We start from the raw sequence: 24,672 nt of genomic DNA, 5'->3' as shown, positions 1-24,672 counted from the left end.
TCACCGTGGGACCTATGAGTCGCCCCAGGAGCACTTTGCTGCTCCAACCGAGGGGGGCCTGGGGGCAATGATACAACAGTGCCCGGGGCCTGTGTTACCGGTCTGGACTGCAAAGCTTCTAGTATCTTAGCAGACCATCTATCCATAGACTCAGAAAGTTTGTCAGCGAATACTGCAAACTCTGTCCCTGTCACCTGGACAGTGGCAGCAGGTGGTTCCACCTGGGCCGAGGGTCCCACCAGTGGCTGAGGCTCCGGCTGAGTGAGTGTCACCGGGGCCGAGCATTGCACACAATGAGGGTAGGTGGAACCTGCAGGTAGCATAGCCGCACATGAGGTACAGGTTGCAAAATAAGCCTGTGCCTTGGCACCCTTGCTTTTTGCGGACGACATGCTGTTGTCTCCTCTAGAGCAATCAGTGAGGGTATATAGCCAAAAGCAATAGTGCGGCCGTACAGAGTAAATGTATACAATATAAGCATATAAATATACACTTCGGCACCCAGGGGGGCCAGCACCTAGTAACAGGTGTGGCTTACCGACCGCCCTCAGCGGTTGTGTGACCACCAGATTCCCTGCCTGGGCCTCCCAGAGCTGTGGAGCTCGGTGTTGTCTCCCCTCTGAAGTTCTCCAGCGTCAGAAGTGCTGATAGGAATGGCTGCCAGCGTTCTGAGAGGAGGAGGGAGCCGTGGGCATGCCTCAGAAAGTGCGGGAATCTGGTGCCCCGCAGTGCTCAGTGAGAGGGGAGGAGGATACCTCAGTATGCTCCAGCCCTCACTGCTGACATGCAGTCTAGCGTCCCGCCCTCACCCCTGACTGGCAGGCTCGGGGGCGGGAGTTTGCGGTACTAGGCCGCAAAAGCCGGGGACTAAATTTATTAGCGCGGCCGGCAAACAAGCGCGGTCGGCGCGGTAGTCCCGGCGACGCAAAACACCCGGCAGGTGCTGCAGCGTCTGTTACACAGGCGCTCTATGCGCCGGCCCCAAGGGGACACAGAGTACCTCAGAGGAGCAGGGCCCTGTCCCTGACGATACCCGGTCTCCTGTCCAGCAGATTCCCCCAGGGGCTGCGGAGGGAGCACGGTCCCAGTGCCTGGTGACCGGTTAGGATCCCACTTCACCCAGAGCCCCTAAGGGATGGGGAAGGAAAACAGCATGTGGCTCCAGCCTTTGTACCCGCAATGGGTACCTCAACCTTAACAGCACCGCCGACCAGAGTGGGGTGAGAAGGGAGCATGCCGGGGGCCCTGTTATGGGCCCTCTTTTCTTCCATCCGATAAAGTCAGCAGCTGCTGCTGACTAAATTGTGGAGCTTGCGTGCATGTGTGCCTCCTTCAACACAAAGCATAAAAACTGAGGAGCCCGTGATGCACGGGGGGGTGTATAGGCAGAGGGGAGGGGTTTACACTTTTAAGTGTAATACTTTGTGTGGCCTCCGGAGGCAGAAGCTATACACCCAATTGTCTGGGTCTCCCAATGGAGCGACAAAGAAAAATAATTTTAACATCCCCATTTTAAAAAGTTCTGTGAAGAACCTATGGGTCAAAATTCTCAACACACGCCTACATAAATTCCTTGATGGGTCTTGTTTACAAAATATCAATTAATAGGTCAATTAAGGGGATTTCTGCTGTTTAGGTACCTTGGGGGTGCTGCAAATGCAACATGGTGCCAGCAATCTATTTCAGCCAAATTAGTGCTCCAAAATTCAGACAGCTCTTCTTTTGTTCCGAGCCTTACCATTTGTGTAAACAGAACGTTTCGACTAAATGTTAAATATCGCCACACTTAAAATGAAGTCAGTAAAAAATGTGGGGTCAACTTTTTTACGTTGCTTCTTGCAAAAGTGAAACATATTTAATATCACTAGTGATGGGCAGACACAGACTGTAAAAGTCTGGACCCACGTGGGTTCAAAGGTACCCGAGTATCGGGCCTGGAATTCTCTGGGAATTCCGGTTATTGATCTGGATCCAGCACTCAGGTAATAAAAACAAATAAAGTAAAAATAAAGAAAAAAATAATAAAACAAGCGTGTTATACTTACTGAGTCTCTGGTGCGGCTGTAACTGCTCCCACGGCCTCACATTCACTTCCGGAGCCACTCATTACCTTCATTCCATATGCACTGCTTTACCCGCCCACCAGTGTCTGTCATTGGTTGCAGTCAGATGCACCCACACGCTGAGTGAGAGTGTCTGACGCTTCCAATCACTGGCCCGGTCTGTGGGTCTATATTGTACAGTATAAACAAATAAAAAAAAATTGGTGTGGGGTTCCCCCATATTATGATACCCAGCCATAATAAAGCATATAACTACAGGCTGCAGCCCTCGGCCATGCGCTTATCTTGCCTGTGTATCAAAATAAGAGGAACCGCATGTGGCATTTTTTTTTAATTATTTAAATAAATAATTTTTAAAAAACGGCATGCTGCCCCTCCCCCCCCCCCCCTCCAATTTTGATACCCAGCCAAGATGAAGCTGACAGCTGGGGGTTGGTATTCTGAGGCTGGTGAGACCCATGGTGAGTGGGCCCCCCAGCCTAAAAAGAGCAGCCTGCATCCACCCAAGATTGCCGCATCCATTAGATGTGACAATCCCAGCACTTTACCTGGCTCTTCACGATTGCTCTGGTGGTGGCAATAGAGGTAATAAAGGGTCAATGTCAGCTCACAGCTGCCACAAAGCCCTAGATTAGTAGTGGGAGGCGTCTATAGAACCCTCATTATTAATCTGTAAGTGAAAGTATATAAACACATACACCCCGAAAAAATCCTTTATTTGAAATAAAAGACAAAAAGCACCATCTGTCTCCACTTTATTAACCTTTAAACACCGCTGCATGTCCGCCGTAATCCGCACGAGGTCCCGCGACGATTGCAGCTCTGTTACATTACTGAAGTCACAGCAGAGAATGTCATATGGTCTGATGAAACCAAAGTAGAACTGTTTGGTAGAAACACAACTCGTCGTGTTTGCAGAAGACATAATGCTGAGTTGCATCCAAAGAACACCATACCTACTGTGAAGCATGGGGTGGCAAGATCATGCTTTGGGGCTGTTTCTCTGCAAAGGTTTAAGGACGACTGATCTGTATACATGAAAGAATGAATGGGGCAATGTATCGTGAGATTTTGTGAGCAAACCTCCTTCCATCAGCAAGGGCATTGAAGATGACACGTGACTGGGTCTTTCAGAATGATAATGATCCCAAGCACACCACGGGGCAAGAAAGGAGTGGCTTTGTAAGAAGCATATGAAGGTCCTGGAGTGGCCTAGCCAGTCTCCAGATCCCAACCCCATAGAAAACCTTTGGAGGGAGTTGAAAGTCCGTGTTGCCAAGCAACAGGCCCAAAACATCACTGCTCTAAGAGGAGATCTACATGGAGGAATGGGCCAATATACCATCAACAGTATGCGTTAACCTTATGAAGACTTACAGAAAACGTTTGACTTCTGTCATTGCCAACAAATAAAAACTTGTTTGTCGTCTATTTTTTTCTATTACTGACTGGGTTAGTGATGTCGGGTATTTGATAGACGCCAAGCCCATAATCCCAGGGCTTGATGCCAGGTGACATTACATAGCTGGTATCAACTCCATATATTACCCCGTTTGTCACCGCACCAGGGCATTCGGGATGAGCTGGGTAAAGTTCTGGGACTGTCGCATCTAATGGATGTGGCAATTCCGGGCGGCTGCTGGCTGATATTTTTAGACTGGGGGGTTCCCAATAACGTGGGTCTACCCAGCCTGAGAATACTAGCTAGCAGCCGTGAGGCTTTATCTTGACTGGGTATCAAAATTTGGGGGGGACCGCACTCCTTTTTTTTTTTGTAATGTTATTGTACTGTACGATATAGACCCACCCCCTGGTGGCTGTGATTGGTTGCAGTCAAACAGCTGTCACTCAGCGTGGGGGCGGGTCTGACTGCAATCAATCACATACTCCTTTGAGCAGGGAAGCAGTGAATATGAAATGAGCCTAATGAGCAGCCGGCTTCGGAAGATCAAAGAGCTACTGTGGGAGCAGTGTGAGGCGCCCCGGTGATGGGTGACTATGTAGCGCTTGCTCCTACTCCTTTGCGCCGGATTCTGTTCCACATAGACTTTATATGGGGACCAGCATTTGGCCAGATACTCTGGATTGTATGTAACTCTCCTTCCGTTTTCTTTTGCGGTCCGCAAAAAAACCCCAGAAGTCACACGGAACGGATGCGGTTGTCACACGGATGCATCCGTGGAAAAATAGAACCGTTTTTTGCGGACCACAAAACGGAACAGTCGTGTGAATGTAGCCTTAGAGGTTGTACTGTCATCCATGTTATTTGCACTGGGTCATGACCATTGTTGTCAGAGCAGCCAGTTACAGCCCATGTTCAGCAGCAGACGCCATTTTAATAACCACGGTGGGGAAAGCTATAAGGAACGAGTGAGGGCTACACAGTACAATGTCACCGGCCCTCAGTCACAGAAGCTGCCGGGAGTGAGGCTCAGGCTTCCCCTCAGCAGCGGACACTACAGGCAGCTCCGCCATTGCCCGACCTCCTCCTCACACAATAGAAGCCTGCGCTGCTGTCAGTCGTCGTCATTCCACAGCAGAGCCGTTTCTCATTGGTCGCCACCCCTTCGCCTCAGCCCATTGGCTCATAGGAGAATCCCTTCTCATTGGTCGCCGCCCCTTGGCCTCAGCCCATTGGCTAATGCGCGCCTGGCGTGAGGTTCTCTCCCCCTCCATCAGCTGCGTACAGCGCGGATATGACTGCAATAAGTTCCCTGTGCCGCCCGGACTGCCGCTCCCTCCACCTCGCAAGCACAAGACGCCATTAGCTGACTCCGTATATCCCATACGTAGCTCCCTTTCCGTCACAATACACACATACAGGTGTAACAGGTAAGAGTGAATGTGTTCTGTCCATACAGAATTGTAGCTCGCCGCTTTCGCTCCGGTTTAGTAACACCACTTCCAAAAACTACAATTCCCGACGAGCCTTGCGACTCGCGGTGACGTGACATCCGGGCGGGTCATTCCCTGACAGGATGTTGTGAATATTCTTCACGAGGGCGGGGCTTGTGTCAGTGCAGTGTGTGACAGGCAGATGTATGAATGAGTCTCCATCTCAGACCTGACTGTAACTGTGCCCCTTGTATCCGCAGGGAGGAGGGGACTCCGGGGACAGACATGAAGATCAAGGATGCAAAGAAGCCATGTAAGTGTACAGCAGAAGCTGGCGGGCGTGCACGGGAGGCTGTCTGCCCCGCCGGGGTATGAGATAGATCGGGAAAATAATACACTTTCAACTGCTCTCTAAGGCCCTGTGCGCACACTGCGTTTTTTTTTACTGTGGTTTTACTGCAGAAAATGTTTATACCTTGCTGCAGTCCTTCCCCAACAAAATTTATGGTAAAAATAATTGCTGTGTGCATACCTCGTTTTTTTTCACCAATGGGTTTTGCTGCGGAATTTCCTCTGCGTAATTACTGTGTATGTTGCTTCTTTTCTACAGGTCCCTGCGGTTTGGAAGGCTGGCAGATCAATCACGCTCTGACTCGGGGTCGGCAGAGGATTGATCCCTGGTGTCTGGCCAGATGCTGCTCCCTATATAAAGTTTATGGGGAACACAATCTGGTGCAAGGGGTAGAAGCAAGCGCTTCATACTCACCGATCACCAGTCGACTGTCACACTGCTCCCGCGGCAGCTCTTTCATCTTCCAGAGACGGCCGCTCATTAGGCTCATAACATATTCATGCCTCCCCTGCTCACCGGTGGCTGTGATTGGTTGCAGTCAGACCCGCCCCCATGCTGAGTGACAGCAGCTGGGGGCTGGTATTCTCAGGCTGGGGAGACTCACATTATTGTGAGCCCCCCCAGCCTAAAAATATCAGCCAGCAGCTGCCTGGAATTGCCGCATCCATTAGATGCGACAGTCCCGGGACGTTTCCCAGCTCATCCCGTTGCCCTGGTGCGGTGGCATTTGGAGTAATAAGGAGTTAATAACAGCCAATAGCTGCTACTAAATCCTAGTTTAGTGATGGCAGGGGTCTGAGACACCCCCTCATCACTAAACTATAAATGAAAGTAAATAAACACAAACACCCCAAAAATCCTTTATTTGAAATAAAAGACAAAAAAAGCCCCCTCTTACACCACTTTATTAACTCCACCAATAACAGCCCTCCAGGTCTGATGCTATCTACACAAGGTCCCATGACGCTTCCAGCTGTGCTACACCTGATACTCACAGCGCGCGCCATAGACTATGACTACACACTGTGAGGGTCAGGCCGCAAATGAAGTGAGCTGTGCGGGATCAGCGGTGACTTCACTCGTGCTTTGCGGTGACAGGTGGAGGACTCAGCTGTCACTGCACATCAGCTGACTGAAGTCACCGCTGATCTTATACTCCCCTTCTCCAGCGAAGCTGCCTCCGGACGCTGGTCTCCTGCTTCCAGGCCGGCTCATGGATATGCAGTTATGCACTGCACAGCTGACCCGTAAGTAGCAGAGCACCGGAGATAGCTGCACGGGACACAGCATCGCGGGAGACTTCAGCACCACGGACAGCAGGAGCGGGGACAGGTGAGAATCTCCCTGTGCTATCAAAATAACGCAGGGACATACCACAGCAAATCGCCGTAAAACCGCGTGCGGATTTTAGGTGCGGTTTGCTGCGGTTTTTTGGTGCGGGAATCTTTCAGAGGGTGCGGAATTTTCTTAAGAAAATTCCATTTTCGAGTGTGCACAGAGCCTAACAATTGAGTCCTGCCCTAATCTGCCCTCCATGGAAAGCTGACATCATGTGATCCCAGCAATTGGTTGTGTGCTGTAGCGACGTCACTATGGATGTTGTCATGTCATTGCAGCAGCTGATTGTTCACAATGACTCTACAAATGTCATGTGATCTCAGCAGCTGGTTGTAGGCAGTGATGACATCACTATGGATGACATGTCATGTGATTTCATGATCTCAGCAGCTGGTTGTAGGCAGTGATGACATCACTATGGATGACATGTCATGTGATTTCATGATCTCAGCAGCTGGTGGTAGGCAATGATGACATCACTATTGGTTACACTTCATGTGATCGCATCAGCTGGTGATATGCAGTAGTGACATCACTATGGCTAACATGACCGTGATCTCAGCAGCTGGTTGTAGGCAGTACTGACTGACATCACTACTGTGTATCACGAGCTGCTGAGATCACATGACATGTCATCCATACTGATGTCATTACTGCCTACCACCAGCTACTGAGATCACACAACAGGTCATCCATAGTATATTACTATGGATGACCTGTCACGTGATCTCAGCAGCTCGTGGTACGCAGCACTGACAGACATCACTATGATTGTGGACAATGATTTGGTGGCTGCCCCAAATTCTATGTCTGTTGTGTTTTCGAGGGGTTGAGTTTTGGAACTGGTCAGGCTAATGTCCTCTCCTGCAGTGGATGACCACATGTTCCAAGTGAAGACCGGAGACCTTATAGGGGTAAAAAATCAAGTCCAGGAGATGACATTTTAAACCTGCAGTCCTGTCTATTATCATGGGAAATGTTCTGTCCCTGGGAAATAAGTCGGATGAGCTGCTGGCACTAATTCGGACCCAGAGGGAAGTCAAAGAATGCAGTTTTGTGTTTTACCGAAATTTGGTTACATGGGGAGGGCACTGATTAAAGTGTCTCGGTAGAAGAGTTTCATGTAGTCCAGGCAGATAGAGACATGATGGGGAGTGGCAAGAAGAAGGGTGGTGGGTGATACTTTACATAAACAGAAGGTGTGATCGGGGGCATGTGACAGGAAAGGAGTGTCACTCTTTTTGAATATTGACATGTTAGCTGTTATTGCAGTAATGATGTATATACCACCATCAGAGAACCATGAAGCCGCTGGAGGAGCATTGTCGGGGGTTATGTTTCAGCTTCAGACCAAACACCCAAACTCTTGACTTGTAATTTCTGGGGATTTTACTCGAGCGATGATCTCAGCTTCTTTACCAAAGTTCTATAAATTTAAGAAATGTACTAAACGGGACAACGACATTGGATCTCCTGTATGCTAATGCTGAGAATGCTGATTCATCCTCTGCCCTGCCCCTCTTGGGGAATCTGACCACAACCTGATACTATTGTCACCAGCTTATCAATCAGTCCTTAGTAAACAACTTGCTACAATGAACACAAATCAGGAGTTGGTCTCCAGCAGCAGAGGAAGCCTTTACCAGCATGTTTTGATCTTCAGGACCTGGACAATGGGTGAGAATATTAATGAATTGCTTGGTAGAATTACTGCTTGCAATAACTGTGCACTGATCTGCTGGTGCCTGCAAAAGAAATGAAGTGTTTTGCAAATAACAAGTTGCAGATAGCTAAAGAATTATAGCATTTGCCAAACATGAAGAAACTGGCATTTAAAGAGAAAATAAGAGACATGAAGAACAGGATAAAAGATGCCCTGTGGCTTTCAGAATTGGGCTAGAAAATAAACTGTCACACTAACTCCAGACAGGTGTGGTCAGGAATGATATTACTAAGTGGGCTTAATGCGAGGTAGTAGTATGGGGTGGGGGGGACTGGACCGGGCTAATGAAGTGAATGAGTTTTTCAGCAGTACATATGCAGTGCCAACAAGGAGAGGGGATGGAGCTGGGGAACCATCTCTGCAACATTGATATTGTGGGATGAACAGACTGATTTCATAGTCTCCCAAAATCATGTGCGGGGACAATTTAGGCAACTAAAAATGGGCAAAGTAGTGGAGCCAGAAGGACGCAATTCACATGTTAGACTGTGTGCAAACCAGCTGGGTACTGTCTTTCAGTATCTACTTAACAGGAGTCTACAAACACAGAGTACCAGTGTTATGGAAGACGTCCTGCCTGGTTCTGGTACCAAACACTACTTTTCCTGCATCCTGAAAAGACTATCATCCTGTAGCCTTAACATTGCATGCTATTACGTCCTTGGAAAGATGTGTTTTCTTACTTGATTCCGAGGGTCAGGGCTTTTGGGGACCCCTACAGTTTGCTTACCAGCATAGATTGGGGATGGATGATGCTGTTATGTCTCTATTACATGCAGTGCAGTCACTTTTTGACAGTGATGGCACCACTGTGTGTACAATGTTCTTTGTTTTCTCTAGTGTGTTCAATACCTTACAGTGACTTTTACTGTGCATAAAGATGATTGAGCTGAAGGTGGATGAGAGGATGAGAAATGGATAACTGACTAAGGGCCGTTTCACACATCCGGCATTTCGCCGGATCCGTCACACTCCAGTACAGTGTTAATACTGCACAATGGCATTGCGGCAAGCTCCAGTCACATGACCGCATGTGACCGGAGGTTGCCGCGATGCCACTGTGCAGTATTAACACTGTACTGGAGTGTGACGGATCAGGCAATCCAGCGAAATGCCGGATGTGTGAAACGGGCTTACAGGACGCAGTTTGTACAAATGGCAGAATATTGAGCAGTGTCGGTGACCCTGAGGGAATGGTACTGTTGCCCTTTTCTTTTCACGTTGTATACAGCCAATTTTCAGTATAAACTGATTTTTGCCGCCTTCAGAAAATCTTAATGACAAGTGGAGCAGGTTGAGATTTAGGCTGCTTTCAAACTACGTTTTTTTTAACATCCGTCATGAACGTTTTTTTAACGCAAATGCGTTTTCATTTCAATGCATTTGCAATGGACTCGCGTCAACATGCGTTCACCTGCGTTTGCGTGCGTTATAGTGAGGATCCAGCGACTTGCAGGTTTTTAACTTTTTTCAAAAACGCTACTTGTAGTGTTTTTGAGCTGTGTCCAAATACTGCAAATTGCTGGATCCTGACTAAACGGCATGCAAACGCATGTGAACGCTGGCATGCTGATAGACAGGATCCTGCTTGCTCTTCTGAGCATGCCCAGAAACCAGCCTTGGGTGATCAGTCCCTCCCTCTCTCTCCTCCCTCCCTCTCCCCCTCCCTCTCCCCCCCCCCTCCCCCTCCCTCTCTCTCCACTCTCCCTCGCCTGAGAGCGGAGGATGCTCGTAACCAATGTAAATATCAGGTATCCAAGCAAGTTACCCGATGTTTACCTTGGTTACAAGACTCCACAGCTGTCAGAAGCCGGCTCCCAGTCTATCACGTTCAGTTCCCCTCACTCCCGATCACATGACTCCAATGCCCGCCCATAAGCTTAAAGTGACAGGATCCTGCAAAATAATACATGCGGTTGCATGCGTTTTTTTGCTGTAAAAGCAGGATCCGCTTTTGCAGCAAAAAAAACGTTCATGACGCATGTTATAAAAACGTAGTGTGAAAGCAGCATTACAAAGATTTGGCGGCCACCTGGACTGCAAACTAGATTGTAGGTGCCATACAGAGAGGGCCTATAAGACAGGGATACTATACTGCCTATGCAAACTAAGGTCAATTAATGGATGCAAAAAAATGTTAGAAATGTTCTACCACTCCATAGTGTCAAGTGCCATCTATTTTACTATCCTATGCTGGGGAGGTAGTGTGTCTGATGCTAATAAGTTCAATACACTTCTCAAGAAGGCATGCTAGGCGGTGGGCCGCCATTTTGACACTTTTGAGGAGGTAGAGGAGAAAAGAATTCAGAAGAAGTGTATGGGGGTAATGTACAATAATGCATGCCCAGTATATGAGCTGTTCATGTGACACAGGAGCATCTTCAGAAACAGTCTAATCCCACTAAGGTGTAAGAAGGAAATATTCAGGAAATTGTATGTGCCGACTGCTGTGGGAATGTACAATAATTACCAAAGTATGACATGCTCAGTGAATGTTGTTTTATTGCTGTACCAATTGCGTATGACCTGTCATTAATAGTATTGTGTGCCATTTTTCTGTCAATTTACTCTTATGTTGTAATTAAGTAATTAGTCTATGTTCTGCTGCTGTGGTACTACGATTTCCCTTCGGATCAGTAAAGTGTATCGTGTCGTATCTCATGTGACCTCAGCAGCTGGTGGCAGGCAGTAGTGACATGACTGAGATCACATGACAGGTCATCCATAGTGATGTCACTACTGCCTGCGACCAGCTGCTAGGGATGACATGTCGTGATCTCAGCAGTTGGGAGTACACGAAGTAGCAACATCACTATTGAAGACTTGTGGTTACTGAGCAGGGAAGCAGTAGAGAAATTAGAGAAGTTGTTGAGTGGGGGACATTCTTATCTATAGATTGGGCTTTCCCAGAGACAATGGTCGCCCAGTCCATGCTTCCCTATCTAAGCACATAACAACCTGTGGTTTATTGAAACCGATTACATGTTGATGAGGGATGTAGCTCTATAATCAGGGTCTGTCTGAGGACAGCATAAACCTTTTAGGCTATGTGTGCACGTTGCGTTCTCTGCAGTGCGGAAAAGAACGCACCCTCTGGCAGACGACACTGCGTTTATAAAATAAAATGCATCCACAACGCATGCATTTTGGATGCTTTCACCATGCGTTTTGGATGCATTTTTGACAGTGCGTTCCCCCGGCAATTCAGCTCTGCTACATGCCGGCTGACCACACACACACACACACACACACACACACACACACACACACACACACACACACGATGAGAAAGAACTCGGGTGAACTGCACCCGACTTCATTGTCATACCGCGGCTCTGTCTGTGTATGGCGTCCCGATTATCATCTTCACCGCACACATCCCGACGTTGCCGCACACATCCCCGCACACATCCCGACATTCCCGCCGACATTACCGCACACAACCCGACATTACCGCCAACATCCCCGCACACATCCCACTACAGCCCTCATCATCACTGCACACACCGGCATTACCTCAGTGACGTCCCCGCTGACAGCGCGATTCACTTCAGTTGCTGCATGGAGCTCACAGGGGCGGCGGTGTTCTACTGCCGCTCCTGTCAGCTTCATGTAGCAGAGCTGGATGCGTCACGGGACCTCTGGATTACGCCGGACCTGGAGGGGTATTTGGGGATTTTAATAAAGTGGTGAAAGAGGGTGTTTTTTTGTCTTTTATTCCAAATAAAGGAGTTTTTCGGGTGTATGTGTTTTATTTACTTTCACTTACAGGTTCATTATGGAAGATATCTCGGGGAGACGCCTGTCATGATTAACCTAGGACTTAGTGGCAGCTATGGGCTGCTGCCATTAACTCCTTATTACCCCGATTGCGACCGCACCAGGGCAATTCGGGATGAGCCGGGTAAAATCCCGGGAGTGTCGCATGTAATGGATGCGGCAATTCCGGGTGGCTTCTGGCTGATAGTTAGGCTGGGGGGCTCCCCATAATGTGGCGCTCCCCATCCTGAGAATACCAGCCTTCAGCCGTGTGGCTTTTTCTTGGCTGGTATCAAAATTGGGGGGGCACCGCACTTTTTTTAATTCATTTATTTATTTTACTGCACAATATAGACCTGCCCACTGGCGGCTGTGATTGGTTGCAGTGAGACAGCTGTCACTCAGCGTGGGGGCGTGTCTGACTGCAACCAATCATAGGCGCCGGTGCGCGGGGAAAGCAGGGAATACGAGGTTGAATAATGAGCGGCCGGCATTTTCAAAAGAGGAAAAGCCGCCGGAGCAGTGTGAACGCCCTGCAGCGCCGCGCCGTTGATCGGGGAACGGTGAGTATGAGAGAGAGGGGGGGAGACTGACCGACGGACAGAGAAAGAGACAGACAGACAGAGCGACTAACTGACAGAGAAAGAGACCGACCAACAGACAGAGGGAGATTCACTGACATCCACAGACAGAGATTGACTGAAAAGACCTGCGTTTAAAGCATGCGGAACGCAACAAAAATGCAGTCCAAGTGCATTTTGGATGCGTTCGGACCCACATCATTGATTTCAATGGGTGGAGAACGCAGCTACAACACACAAAAGTGACCTGCTTTTTTTTTTTTTTTTTTTTTCCCGCAGCGATTTTGGCCATCCAAAACGCTGCGTTTAGAAATGCAGCGTGTGCATTGATTTTTCGTCTTTCTCATAGACTTTGCTGGGGAAGCTGAACGCATGCAGTTACGCTGCAGTTCAAAACGCAATGTTTCCGCGGGAAAAAACGCAACGTGCGCACATAGCCTTAAAGTATCCACTCTTAATACATGAAAAACCTCATTATTGTGTCTTCACATGTAGTGATAATGCTGTGGCTTTTCTGACCAAAGTTACAAACAGGAGTTCAGCAGCAAAGTAGAAGACAGTTAAAGGGATTGTCCACTAGTTGATGACCTTTTCTCATACCCCATGTGTGCTCCCATAAAAATAACAAAGCCAATACTCGCCACTTGTGCGGTTCCACAGATGTCGAAATTCGCTTTCCTGGGGTCCAAGGGACATTTTATATGAGAGTCCTGAGCCCAATCGGTGTTGGCTTCCTTCTCTTCGCCTTCGGACATTGAAGTAAATAACAGGAAGGTGATTATAATTACGCTGCGGAAGCTCCCTTTCATGTTAATTACTTAACCATCCAAAGGCGGGGAGAAGGAAGTCGGCACTGATTGGGTGTAGGGCTCGCGTCTCATGACAAAGTCATGTGGGCCTCAGGAACGCGAGATCCAACATCGCTGGAACCACGGCCGCACTGGAGGTGAGTATAGGCCTTGTTATCTTTATGGGGGTGGATATGGGGCATGAGAAGGGGGTGTCCAAGTAGTGGACAGCCCCTTTAATCTCCTACATACACTGCAAACAATATTACATGTAGAAACTGACCTAGAATATGCAGTAATGAATTTCCACTGTTAAATTAACCCTTTGCAATACTTGTGTTTGTTCTTCACACAGTGCATGGTGTGGTGCTGGATACAGTGTGGTGTCATCACTGTTATCTGAAGACAATTCCACAGAAGCCATTTGCCTACTTATATTGGTTTATTGTATTGGTGACTGATAACATTACACATATAATGGGCTGTGACTTCCCAGTCATACCAGTGCAGATTATTCATGACCGCTCCCTCCTCACACACTTCAGCACTCGCCTTATGCAGTAATTTATGTTATGACTGTGGCCATCTTTGTCAGGAATTTAGGATCACTCATGGGACGTGTTTCATGACACTTGAGTACTGGCGAGGCTTTGCCACTCATCCTCTGGATCCATTGGATTGTCATTTCTGGCATGACCAGAACATCTCTAAGGACACAGCGCTCCAACAGTACACTACATTCGCTGACACTACATTCGCTGAACACACTCTCAGCACATGGGTTTTAGTTTATCATCTTTGGACATTGCTCAGACTATTTACACCACTTACTAAATCCGCATTCATCTTAAAGGGAACTTGTCATTGGATTCAGGCTGTCCGCATCAGAGTTACCAAAGCCTGGCTGTGCGATTGACTGAAATATTGCAGTGTTTGAGAGAAAACATGTTTTGAAAAGTTGTCCTCGAACCATTGGAACTAACCAATTAAGTGAAATTTGGGTCCAGTCTTTCCCTGCCCCGCTCCAGTTGATTGACAGGTTACTCCCCTGTTTAAACATAGCAACTGACCTATCAATCAACTTTTGTGAGGCGGGAAGAAGCTGGCCAGGGTCCACAAAACAAACACTAAATACCTTCATTGTGTACCCCCGGGGTGCATTTCAAGGCTGCCTGGTGATCATGGAAAGGTGGTCGGCAGCGGTGATCCAGTTATGGTGGCATTGAGCCTTTAAAGCGCACCAATCACCAGGATTTTCCTATATAACCTAGTGCCAGTATAGCACTGGCTTTATCATGCTGATTCTATACATACCTTCAGTGGTCAGCTAGGCTGTATAGGTTTTGAAACACAAGCAAGTAATGTTTGTAAAATGAGCAGCTTTTTGAGTGGTAGCAGCTGATAGCTGGGGTGGGTATTCATAGTGATTCCAACTCCTTGCCTGTCCGTCCTCCCCCCTATCTGTTAGTAAAACAATTCTATAATAGAATTAGCATAAATAAGTGGCTAGAAGGACCTCTGCTGGTGTCATACCCATTTGACCAGAAATATTCAAAGCAAGAAGGCCTGCGGAGACACCATCACATGTTTCTCAACGCTGGCAGGAAACTAGCCAGGTCTTTCACCGGGAAGGAACAACCACGGGAAGGGCAGTCTCCAGTCAAGGAGACCACCTATACCAAACATGGTATCCATCCACAGACAGCCTAAGGTCAACAATGCTTGCTTAAGTAGTCTTTTACTAGGCATTGCCCCCACTAGCCAGATTCCTACTCCACACTGATGAGGGGCAAATACCCCGAAACGGCTGTCTGTGGATGGATATTATGTTTGGCATAGGTGGTCTCCTTGACTGGAGACTGCCCTTCCCGTGGTTGTTCCTTCCCGGTGAAAGACCTGGCTAGTTTCCTGCCAGCGTTGAGAAACATGTGATGGTGTCTCCGCAGGCCTTCTTGCTTTGAATATTTCCCAGGGGGTATTGCTCTAGAATCACTGCGTTGAGAAACACATGATGGTGTCTCCGCAGTGGTGGATGTTGATCTCCCTAAGGTCAACCATCCTTGCTCACATAGTCTTTTACTAGGCAATGTCCCACTAGCCAGATTCCTACTCCACACTGATGAGGGGCAAATACCCCGAAACGGCTGTCTGTGGATGGATACCATGTTTGGCATAGGTGGTCTCCTTGACTGGAGACTGCCCTTCCCGTGGTTGTTCCTTCCCGGTGAAAGACCTGGCTAGTTTCCTGCCAGCGTTGAGAAACATGTGATGGTGTCTCCGCAGGCCTTCTTGCTTTGAATATTTCCCAGGGGGTATTGCTCTAGAATCACTGCGTTGAGAAACACATGATGGTGTCTCCGCAGTGGTGGATGTTGATCTCCCTAAGGTCAACCATCCTTGCTCACATTTGACCAGAAAGGGAGGGGCTTCAGCCAACAGAAAAATAATGTTGCTTCCTGGTATCAGCTATGTTGGCTGAGGCCCTGCTCCTTCTGGTCTCATGGGTGTGACATCAGCACAAATCCTTCTAGTCACTTAGTAAAACGATTCTATAATAAAATTAGCATAAATAACGGGGGGAGGATGGACAGGCAGGGGGCGGGAATCACTATGAATACCTACCCCAGCTATCAGATGATCGGAAGCTGCTGCCACTCAAAAAGCTGCTCATGTAATAAACTTTACTTGCTTGTGTTTCAAAACCTATACATCCTAGCTGTAGCTGACAACTAAAGTCATGTATAAAATCAGCTCGATAGTGCCAGTATAGCACTGGCTTTAGGTTATATAGGAAAATCCTGGTCATTGGTGCGCTTTAACCTCTGTAACTGCTTTCAGAAATTGAGCAGGCAACTACGAAGGCTTAACAAGGGTGCGCGAACTGTGCCTTTTGAAACAAGCAAAATGGGTAGAGAGAGCGTTTGCAGCCTAAAGACACTTGTATTAGTAAAATTTATTAGCTTATAGTTTCTCCTAAATGGTGAACGATGAGGAATGATTATAGTCATTCTGGGATGTATTTGTAAAGAGATTACATAATTCTCGAGTGTTGCCGAGGATCACATTGCAATTCTCGGCAACACTCCTCGGCTAAAGGTGGCTTTACACGCTACGACATCGCTAAAGCGATCTTGTTGGGGTCACGGCTTTTGTGACGCACATCCGGCCGCGTTAGCGATGTCGTTGCGTGTGACACCTATTAGCAATTTTGAATCGTTGCAAAAACGTTCAAAATCGCTAATCGGTGACATCCCCCCCCTAATCTCAATTATCGCTGCTGCAGTAACAATGTTGTTCGTCGTTCCTGCGGCAGCACACCGTGTGACACCGCAGGGACAAGGAAGCTCTCCTTACCTGCGTCCCGCCAGCAATGAGGAAGGAAGGAGGTGGGCGGGATGTTCGTTCCGCTCATCTCCGCTTTGATTGGGTGCCCGCTTAGTGACGTCGCTGTGACGCCGAACGAACCGCCCCCCTTAGAAAGGAGGCAGTACGCCGGTCACAGCGACGTCGCTATGCAGGTAAGTAGTGTGACTGTTCCTAGCGATGTTGTGCGCCATGGGCAGCGATTTGCCCGTGTTGCACAACCAATGGGGGCGGGTACACACACTAGCGATATCGGTACCGATATCGCAGTGTGTAAAGCAGCCCTTAGTGTAACAGCTGCATAGATATACACGCTGATGGCATATAATGAAATATTGACGAAAAATGTGAGGGTGTACAATGGGTGTCCATTGGTCATTGTTCCAAATCTAGATATTGGTGTCTGTTTGGGTAGTTTCATAATATTTCCTTGAAAAGTTCACAAAGTTTGAAATAATAAATGTGAATATTTTCTTTTTTTCTATTAGCATTCCCTTGGTTTGGGATGGACATCGGTGGAACCTTAGTGAAACTGGCTTATTTTGAGCCAATTGACATTACAGCAGAGGAGGAACAAGAAGAGGTTGAGAGCTTGAAGAGCATCCGTAAATATCTGACCTCCAATGTTGCCTATGGGTCTACGGGCATTCGAGATGTCCACTTGGAGCTGAAAAACTTGACTCTCTTTGGTAGGAACGGGATTTTGCACTTCATTCGTTTTCCCACACAAGACCTGCCAACATTTATTCACATGGCAAGAGATAAGAATTTTTCGACCCTCGATACGGTTCTGTGCGCCACTGGTGGTGGTGCATATAAATTTGAAGAAGAGTTTAGGACGGTAGGTACTGACTGCAGCCTCGCCTATTGGGTTGTTTATTGTTAAGACTTCATCCTAACAAATAACTTATTTCTGCCCAGAACACATCTCAATAAAGCAATGGTCTATTCTCTGTGCCAGAAGCTTATCTATTTATGAGCGGAGTCCAGTGGACTTTGGCAGAATTAGTTCCTTATCACATCCTTGAAGACGGCTATCATATTACAAGCTGAGATCCTGCATGCAGAGGTGCTACTTGGGAATCCTATGATGGCAGTGTGTCCGCACTCTGCAGACTTTGTCGTAACCAGAAAAATGCACCCTGTGGCCAAGAACAATGTATTTTGTGGCAAAAAAAACCAAAAAAGCATGTGTTTTTGATGCGTTGTTTGACCATGCATTTTTTTTTTTTTTTTTTTTTATGTTCTCACTAATGGGTGAAAAACGCAAAAAGAATTGGCATGTTGCAGTTTTTGTTGTTGCCCCCCAAAAAATGATGTGTGCACAGTAAATCTGAAATTTCATAGACTTTGCTGGGGGAGGAAAAGCATGCAGTTTGTGGTGACAAAAAGGTCACCACAAACTGCAGCAACAATGCATCAAAAACTGCAGCGTGCGCATGGGGCCTTAAAGTATCAGATTAATTCTCTGTGCAAAAAGTGATTGGAGCCATGCATAAAGACGCAGCTAAACCTATGTACCTAAAGTGAGAAAAAATGTAAACACCCCTCTAATACGAGACACAATGTACACCTATTGGTTTTGCCTGAAATATCATTATTGCTTTCTGTCCCGGCCATTTTTTTTTTTTTTACATTTTTGTGCCTTTTGTTTTGTTGTGTGTGTTTTTTATACCTGCTTGTGGGCCACCCTTTATAATACACCCTGGCTGTTTTGCCATCTCATCAGTTGCCTGTGATCCATTTGTGGCTTGGAGAAAAGAGGGGGTCCTGAGCCCACTCCATACAATCTCATCTGACATACATGTACATCACATGTCAGGAAGGGGGGGTTCCATAGTACTTCCATAGTTAAAACATACCATGAAAAAAATGGAAAATTATATTTTTTACTGTTTCTGATCATTTTGCCCTAAAATATGACCTACAAAATGAATTGACCTAAGCTACAATTTGAAAGGGAACCTGTCACCAGTTTTTTGTCCTATAAGCTGCTGCCACCACCAGTGGGCTCTTATATACTGCATGTTAGAATGCTGTATATAAGAGCCCAGGCCGGGGGTATAACATAAAAAACACTTTATAATACTTACCGAACGGTCGCTAGGTGGGCCTAATGGCCGTCTCCGTTTTCCGCGCCTCCCCTTTCGGCCATCTTCATCCTCTTTCTGAAGTTTGGGTGCATGACGCGTCTACATCATACACACTCGCCGGTCCTGCGCAGGCTCACTACAATACTTTGAGCAATACTGCTCAGGACCGCAATGCCTACGAGTGTGGATGACGTCGGACCTATCATGCACCGTGGCTTCAGAAATAGGACGAAGATGGTCGAAAGAGGATGCGCCGGCATAGGACAATGGAGACAGCCAATAGGCCCACCTCGCGACCGTTCGGTAAGTATTATAAAGTGTTTTTTATGTTATACCCCTGGCCTGGGCTCTTATATACAGCATGTTAGAATGCTGTATATAAGAGCCCGGTGGTGGTGGCCACAGCTCATAGGCCGAAAAAGTGGTGACAGGTTCCCTTTAAATTAACAGGGATCCCTTCCCCCCCCCCCCGTGTGTATGTATACATGTATGTGTTATATATGTATGTATGTATTACAATTTCCTTACGTTAGGATTAGACAAAAAACTATTCTTGTGGAAAAGGTGAGCGTTTTGTGCTGTGCGTTCACGGGTACATTTCTGTATACCCACTTACAGGACATGCAGTTGGCGTACAAATGACTGCAACTGCCGACTTAACTTTTATGTATTTGATTTTCCTACACAGATTGGAAACCTAGAGCTGCACAAGGTGGATGAGCTGGATTCCCTGGTCAGAGGCTTGCTGTATATAGACTCTGTCGGGTTTAATGGTCAGGCCGAGTGCTACTATTTTGAAAATGCCTCGCACCCTGAGCAGTGCCAGAAAATCCCTTTCAATCTGGATGACCCCTATCCTTTACTGGTTGTGAACATTGGTTCTGGAGTCAGTATTCTTGCAGTCCATTCCAAGGACAGTTATAAAAGAGTCTGTGGTACAAGGTAATGCATTTTGATTCAGGTGATTAAAGCACATACTTGCCTGTAAATGTAGACCTCACATAGAGGAGGCAGGAGTGTATAAGGACTGGAGCCATCTTTGTCTAAGGTCCATATTTGTCAAAGGGTCGTGGCACGTAAAAATGGCAGACACGCCAACAACTCGTACATGCTGTAACATTGTTTTAAAATGTTTAGCTGATGTTTTCTTTAAAATTTACTATCATTTCACACTGAGTAGGTTTTATTCACATCAGTTCCTCTTTCCTCCCCTGTCCAATGTACACTTGTTTTTCTCCAACTATATTCTTAAAACATTAAAACCCAAATGTATCCAACCATACAACACAAAAGGCGCTCTCATAAATCACTGAACATGTGACACATATGTTCTGCTTCTAGCTGCAGGAGATTCCGTCTTATACTTGTAATCCTAACTACTTCCAGACCGCCCATAGACTTTAAACATCCAGCAGTCTATGTTTTACTCTGCCTTGAGGTTTTAAAACGTCACTGCAGAGTAGAGCAACTGCGTATGGTACACAGTAGCAGGAAGTCAGGGTCCTGTTTTAGAGACATAGCTGAGCTCACTGTAGAGAAGATGTAGAACCGTTTTTCTCTATCGTTTCATTGGGGGACACAGGACCATGGGTTATGCTGCTGTCACTAGGAGGCTGACACTAAGTAAACAGAAAAAGTTAGCTCCTCCCCAGCAGTATAACCCCTGAGCCGGAGGCGGGCTCAATCAGTTTTTTGCTTAGTGTCGTAGGAGGCTGATGTGGGCCGACTGGGCCCCCTTCAGCCACTTGATTTTTTGCGTATTTTTTTCATTTTTTCTCGGCGACGCTCGTCGCTCTCATCTGTGGTACTTTTCTGTTTCTGCAGGTATCGTACTTATCTTCCTCAGCTCTCGCAGCCCGGTGGGTACCACTCCCTAGGGTCGCAGAGGTTTGAGTCTTCGGGCCCTCGTCCCCGTCCATTCCCGCGGTACCAATCCCTGGTGTGTTCGTGCGGGGCCGAATCTTCCTGGGCACCCCTATCCGCTCTGCGGTATCACCCCAAAGGGCGCAAGGGGCTAGGCAAATAGGGACTGGACCACAGCGCGTCTCGATCTGGATGGGGCCCGCAGCGCTGCTACGTTTTTAGGGGTTTCTATCCCCCACCAGGTCCACCTCCCTGCCTTCTTCAGCCGTTTCCCTGGTGCCCGCAGCCATCCCTTCTGCGAGCGGAGCACACAGGAGTATGTGCAGAGTCTCAGCCTGCACTCTGGAGCGCGCCGAGGATCAGGTAGGACACCATCTCCTACCTTCTCCCCCTCGGGCGGCTGTACAAATGTTAGGCCCCGGTCTGGGCCTAGTCGCCGGGCACCCCCGCTCCCCGGCTTCTGCTTGGTACTGGGCGTCCCAGGCTGCGCCGCCGCCGCTTTGCTGCCGGATCCGCCGGCGCTGCCTCTGCCCGCGCGGCAGCGTCAGACTTTAGCCCCCGGCGTCGGCCGGGCCCCCGGCGTTCTAGGCCGCGACGCCGCCGCCTCGCGGCCGGATCCGCCGGCACCGCGCGCGGCAGCGTCATAATTTAGCCCCCGGCTTCGGCCGGGTCCTCGGCGTCCTAGGCCGCGACGCCGCCGCCTCGCGGCCGGATCCGCCGGCACCGCGCGCGGCAGCGTCATAATTTAGCCCCCGGCTTCGGCCGGGTCCTCGGCGTCCTAGGCCGCGACGCCGCCGCCTCGCGGCCGGGGCCGCCGGCGCTGCCTCGGCCGCGAGGCAGCGTCAAAATTTAGTCCCCGGCTTCGGCCTGGTCCTCGGCGTCCTAGGCCGCGACGCCGCCGCCTCGCGGCCGGATCCGTCGGCACCGCGCGCGGCAGCGTCATAATTTAGCCCCCGGCTTCGGCCGGGTCCTCGGCGTCCTAGGCCGCGACGCCGCCGCCTCGCGGCCGGGGCCGCCGGCGCTGCCTCGGCCGCGAGGCAGCGTCAAAATTTAGCCCCCGGCTTCGGCCTGGTCCTCGGCGTCCTAGGCCGCGCCGCCGCCGCCTCGCGGCCGGGGTCTCCGGCGCTGCCTCGGCCGCGAGGCAGCGTCAAAATTTAGTCCCCGGCTTCGGCCTGGTCCTCGGCGTCCTAGGCCGCGACGCCGCCGCCTCGCGGCCGGGGCCGCCGGCGCTGCCTCGGCCGCGAGGCGGCGTCATAATTTAGCCCCCGGCTTCGGCCGGGTTCTCGGCGTCCTAGGCCGCGACGCCGCCGCCTCGCGGCCGGGGACGCCGGCGCTGCCTCGGCCGCGAGGCAGCGTAAAAATTTAGCCCCCGGCTTCGGCCTGGTCCTCGGCGTCCCAGGCCCGCCTCCTGCGCTGCCCCAGGCATCATCAGGGGGGTGTGGGATATTTTTTTTTTTTTTTTTTTTTTTTTTTTTTTCCCGCTCCCTCAGTGTTCATTTTATTTAAAAAAAAAAAAAAAAAAGATTATGGGAAAAACAGAACACACTTTTTTGGTAGTGTATATTTTTTATATTGGATCGATTTTTATTATAGATACGTGCATGATCTTGCATACATTGACTCCTACATTGCTTATGCGGGCACTTGTTTTTTCTTTCACGTTTTTTAGTACATGGCGTTTTTCCAGCTCGACTTTTTAGTGATTTTGGGCTGGTAAGCCCAAGACTCGGTCCCCCCTTTTGTGAGTTAGTTTCAAGAAGATGTCAGATTGCTTTGACCCCTGCCGGCTTGTAACGCCCTGTCTCAGGCCACAACTCCCCTCGCTACGTCCCTCGGGTTCGTGCGCATGCGCCGCGTCTACGGCCGATGTTCGGTCATACCATCCATAGGACTGGCGCAATCCCCTCGGGGAGGGGAGTCCCGTACCAGGGTCTTTTTTCTTCTATGCTGGAAGTGGACCAGGTCTCGTCCTTGTGGCTCCCCAGTTTCCACGTATCCCCCAGGTCCAGACTGACCTTCCTCTGGCAGTCTTCCGACATCTCGGGTGATGGCCCAGGCTTCCACCTCTGCTGGATTCCGAGCAGGACCTAGATGTCTTGGCGCATGACGAATAGCCTGCTAAAAATGGTGAGTCAAGCCGTAAGGCTGCGGACAGCCCTCTTCTCTCCGTGCATGCAGGTCTCCCTTAAGACATTTGAAGCAGTCCCTGATGTGATCAGACGGCATCCAGAGCTCGCTGAGTTACCACGGGCTCACAGACAGCTACCGGACACGGAGTTGACCAGCAGTAAGTCTTGTCATTGTCTTTTTTCCCTTCTCCAAGGCGATTTCGGAAGAGAAGGGGCACACTATACTGGAGTCGCTAATGATCGCAGACGGCAACCAGACACGGCGTTTACCAGTGGTAAGTCGTGTTATTGTCATTTCATCCCCCCAAAGGGCTCTGGAGAAAGGGGGCATGCCTCTTTGCAGGAAGCAAGGTGGGGGCCACTACGGTTGTTTTCAGTGGACAGCCAGTTGGCACGGTGACTACGTGATCATGGATAATCCCCGGACGTGATTTTTCCCAGTGGTAAGTCCGTTTATTTGTCTTGCCCCTTCTCGAAGGGGGCTCAGAAAGGAAGCGGCACGCTACCTTTTATGCGACCCGCCTGGGTTCCTCCGGGCTTCTCGTCACTATCGTGCCGCTCCGCAGGGATTTCCCGGACACCATACGCAGCGGTCCACGTCTCACCTATGCCGACCCAGGGCTGGGTCTCCTCTTGAGTGAGTACCCTCTTTTCACAAAGCTGATGTCTGCCCACTACCCGGCCTGAACCTCTAGCATCAGTGTTCCCACCATCGAGACCTCTGACTCGGGATCAGGAACGCAGATTCGACATCTAGGAAGTCCCTGACTTTTTTTCCGACTTTCGGGAACGCCCTTTCGGAGATAGGTCGAGTCTAGTTTATCCCTAGGCTACGTCAGGGTAGGCTACTCTCCCCCCTAGGCTACGTAAGAGAAGGGTATATCCCCTTCCCGGCATCGGCCCTGATGCACCAGGTTTCGTTCCCTCACGCAAACCCGTCTGAAAGCCTTTATCCCTACAACAGCCATCTCCGCCTGGCATGGCTGCGGTCTCCTGACACAGAGCCCCACGTGCTTTTTGCCTCCCGTGCCCGTTTCTTCCCTTCGGTTTTTTGGCTCCTTCACAGCCTGTGGCGGTGGTAGCGACGGTGCACATACCAGATTTCATCCCGGACTCTCCAATGGAGCACGCTGAGGAACGGAGACAGGAAGGTTCCGTCTTCGCGGGTGACCCGTCAATCCCCTCCTAGCGGACCAGTCTTCGCAACCATCCCTGGAAAGCTTCCTTTCCTCCCCTGGAGCTTATTATCAACCGTCACCAGCCTCCCGTGCTAGGGTATGCTATCCCACCATTCCTCGGCAGGGTCCCGAGGGACACTCCTAGAGCGTCGTCTCTCCTTCAACATTCCGGACTTCAGAGGCAGCTGGTTAGCCCAGTTACAATTTCTTCTCTAGGTCGCGGTGACCCAGCCAGGTTCCAGTCGGACCATGCCACAGCGGTGATTACATCATCCACCAGGAAGATGCAGTGAGTGTCATGGCAAGGGAAGAGGCCAAGAAGATCTTGCTCTGGGACGGGTCCCTTCACTCGCTAATCTCGGCAGCACATCCCTAGCGGGGACGTTTGGACGGCCGATGTCCGCGGTAGGATGGACCTCCCGTAGGTAAAGGGCTCCAACGCGGAAATCACCAGCCAGATCGCTGGCGAAGGAAGACCTCTGGTCGTGGACCATTTTTGGCCTTCCGATCCAAGTCTCAGTCAAGGGTGCTTAGAGTATGCACCTGCTCCGGACTAGATGTCGACGCCCTAGTCCGGTCGTGTAGCCTGTTCAGGCTCTCGTGCATC

The 24,672-nt window shown here is 49.3% G+C and overlaps 1 protein-coding gene across 1 annotated transcript in view; it reads left to right on the top strand.

The window, feature by feature from the left end:
• The first annotated feature begins 4,741 nt into the window (after window positions 1–4,741).
• The window catches only part of PANK3 (pantothenate kinase 3), a 45,017-nt gene continuing 25,086 nt past the window's right edge, over window positions 4,742–24,672 (top strand). The window contains exons 1-4 of the mRNA XM_075342289.1: window positions 4,742–4,895; window positions 5,159–5,211; window positions 17,291–17,643; window positions 19,584–19,837. Coding sequence (XP_075198404.1) covers window positions 5,184–5,211; window positions 17,291–17,643; window positions 19,584–19,837 — 635 coding nt within the window. The 5' untranslated portion in view covers window positions 4,742–4,895; window positions 5,159–5,183. The remainder of the gene's footprint in view (window positions 4,896–5,158; window positions 5,212–17,290; window positions 17,644–19,583; window positions 19,838–24,672) is intronic.

Source organism: Anomaloglossus baeobatrachus, chromosome 4 (assembly GCF_048569485.1).
Source record: "Anomaloglossus baeobatrachus isolate aAnoBae1 chromosome 4, aAnoBae1.hap1, whole genome shotgun sequence".
Classification (NCBI taxonomy): Eukaryota; Metazoa; Chordata; class Amphibia; order Anura; family Aromobatidae; genus Anomaloglossus; species Anomaloglossus baeobatrachus.
This window is presented reverse-complemented; position numbering and strand designations above follow the sequence as displayed.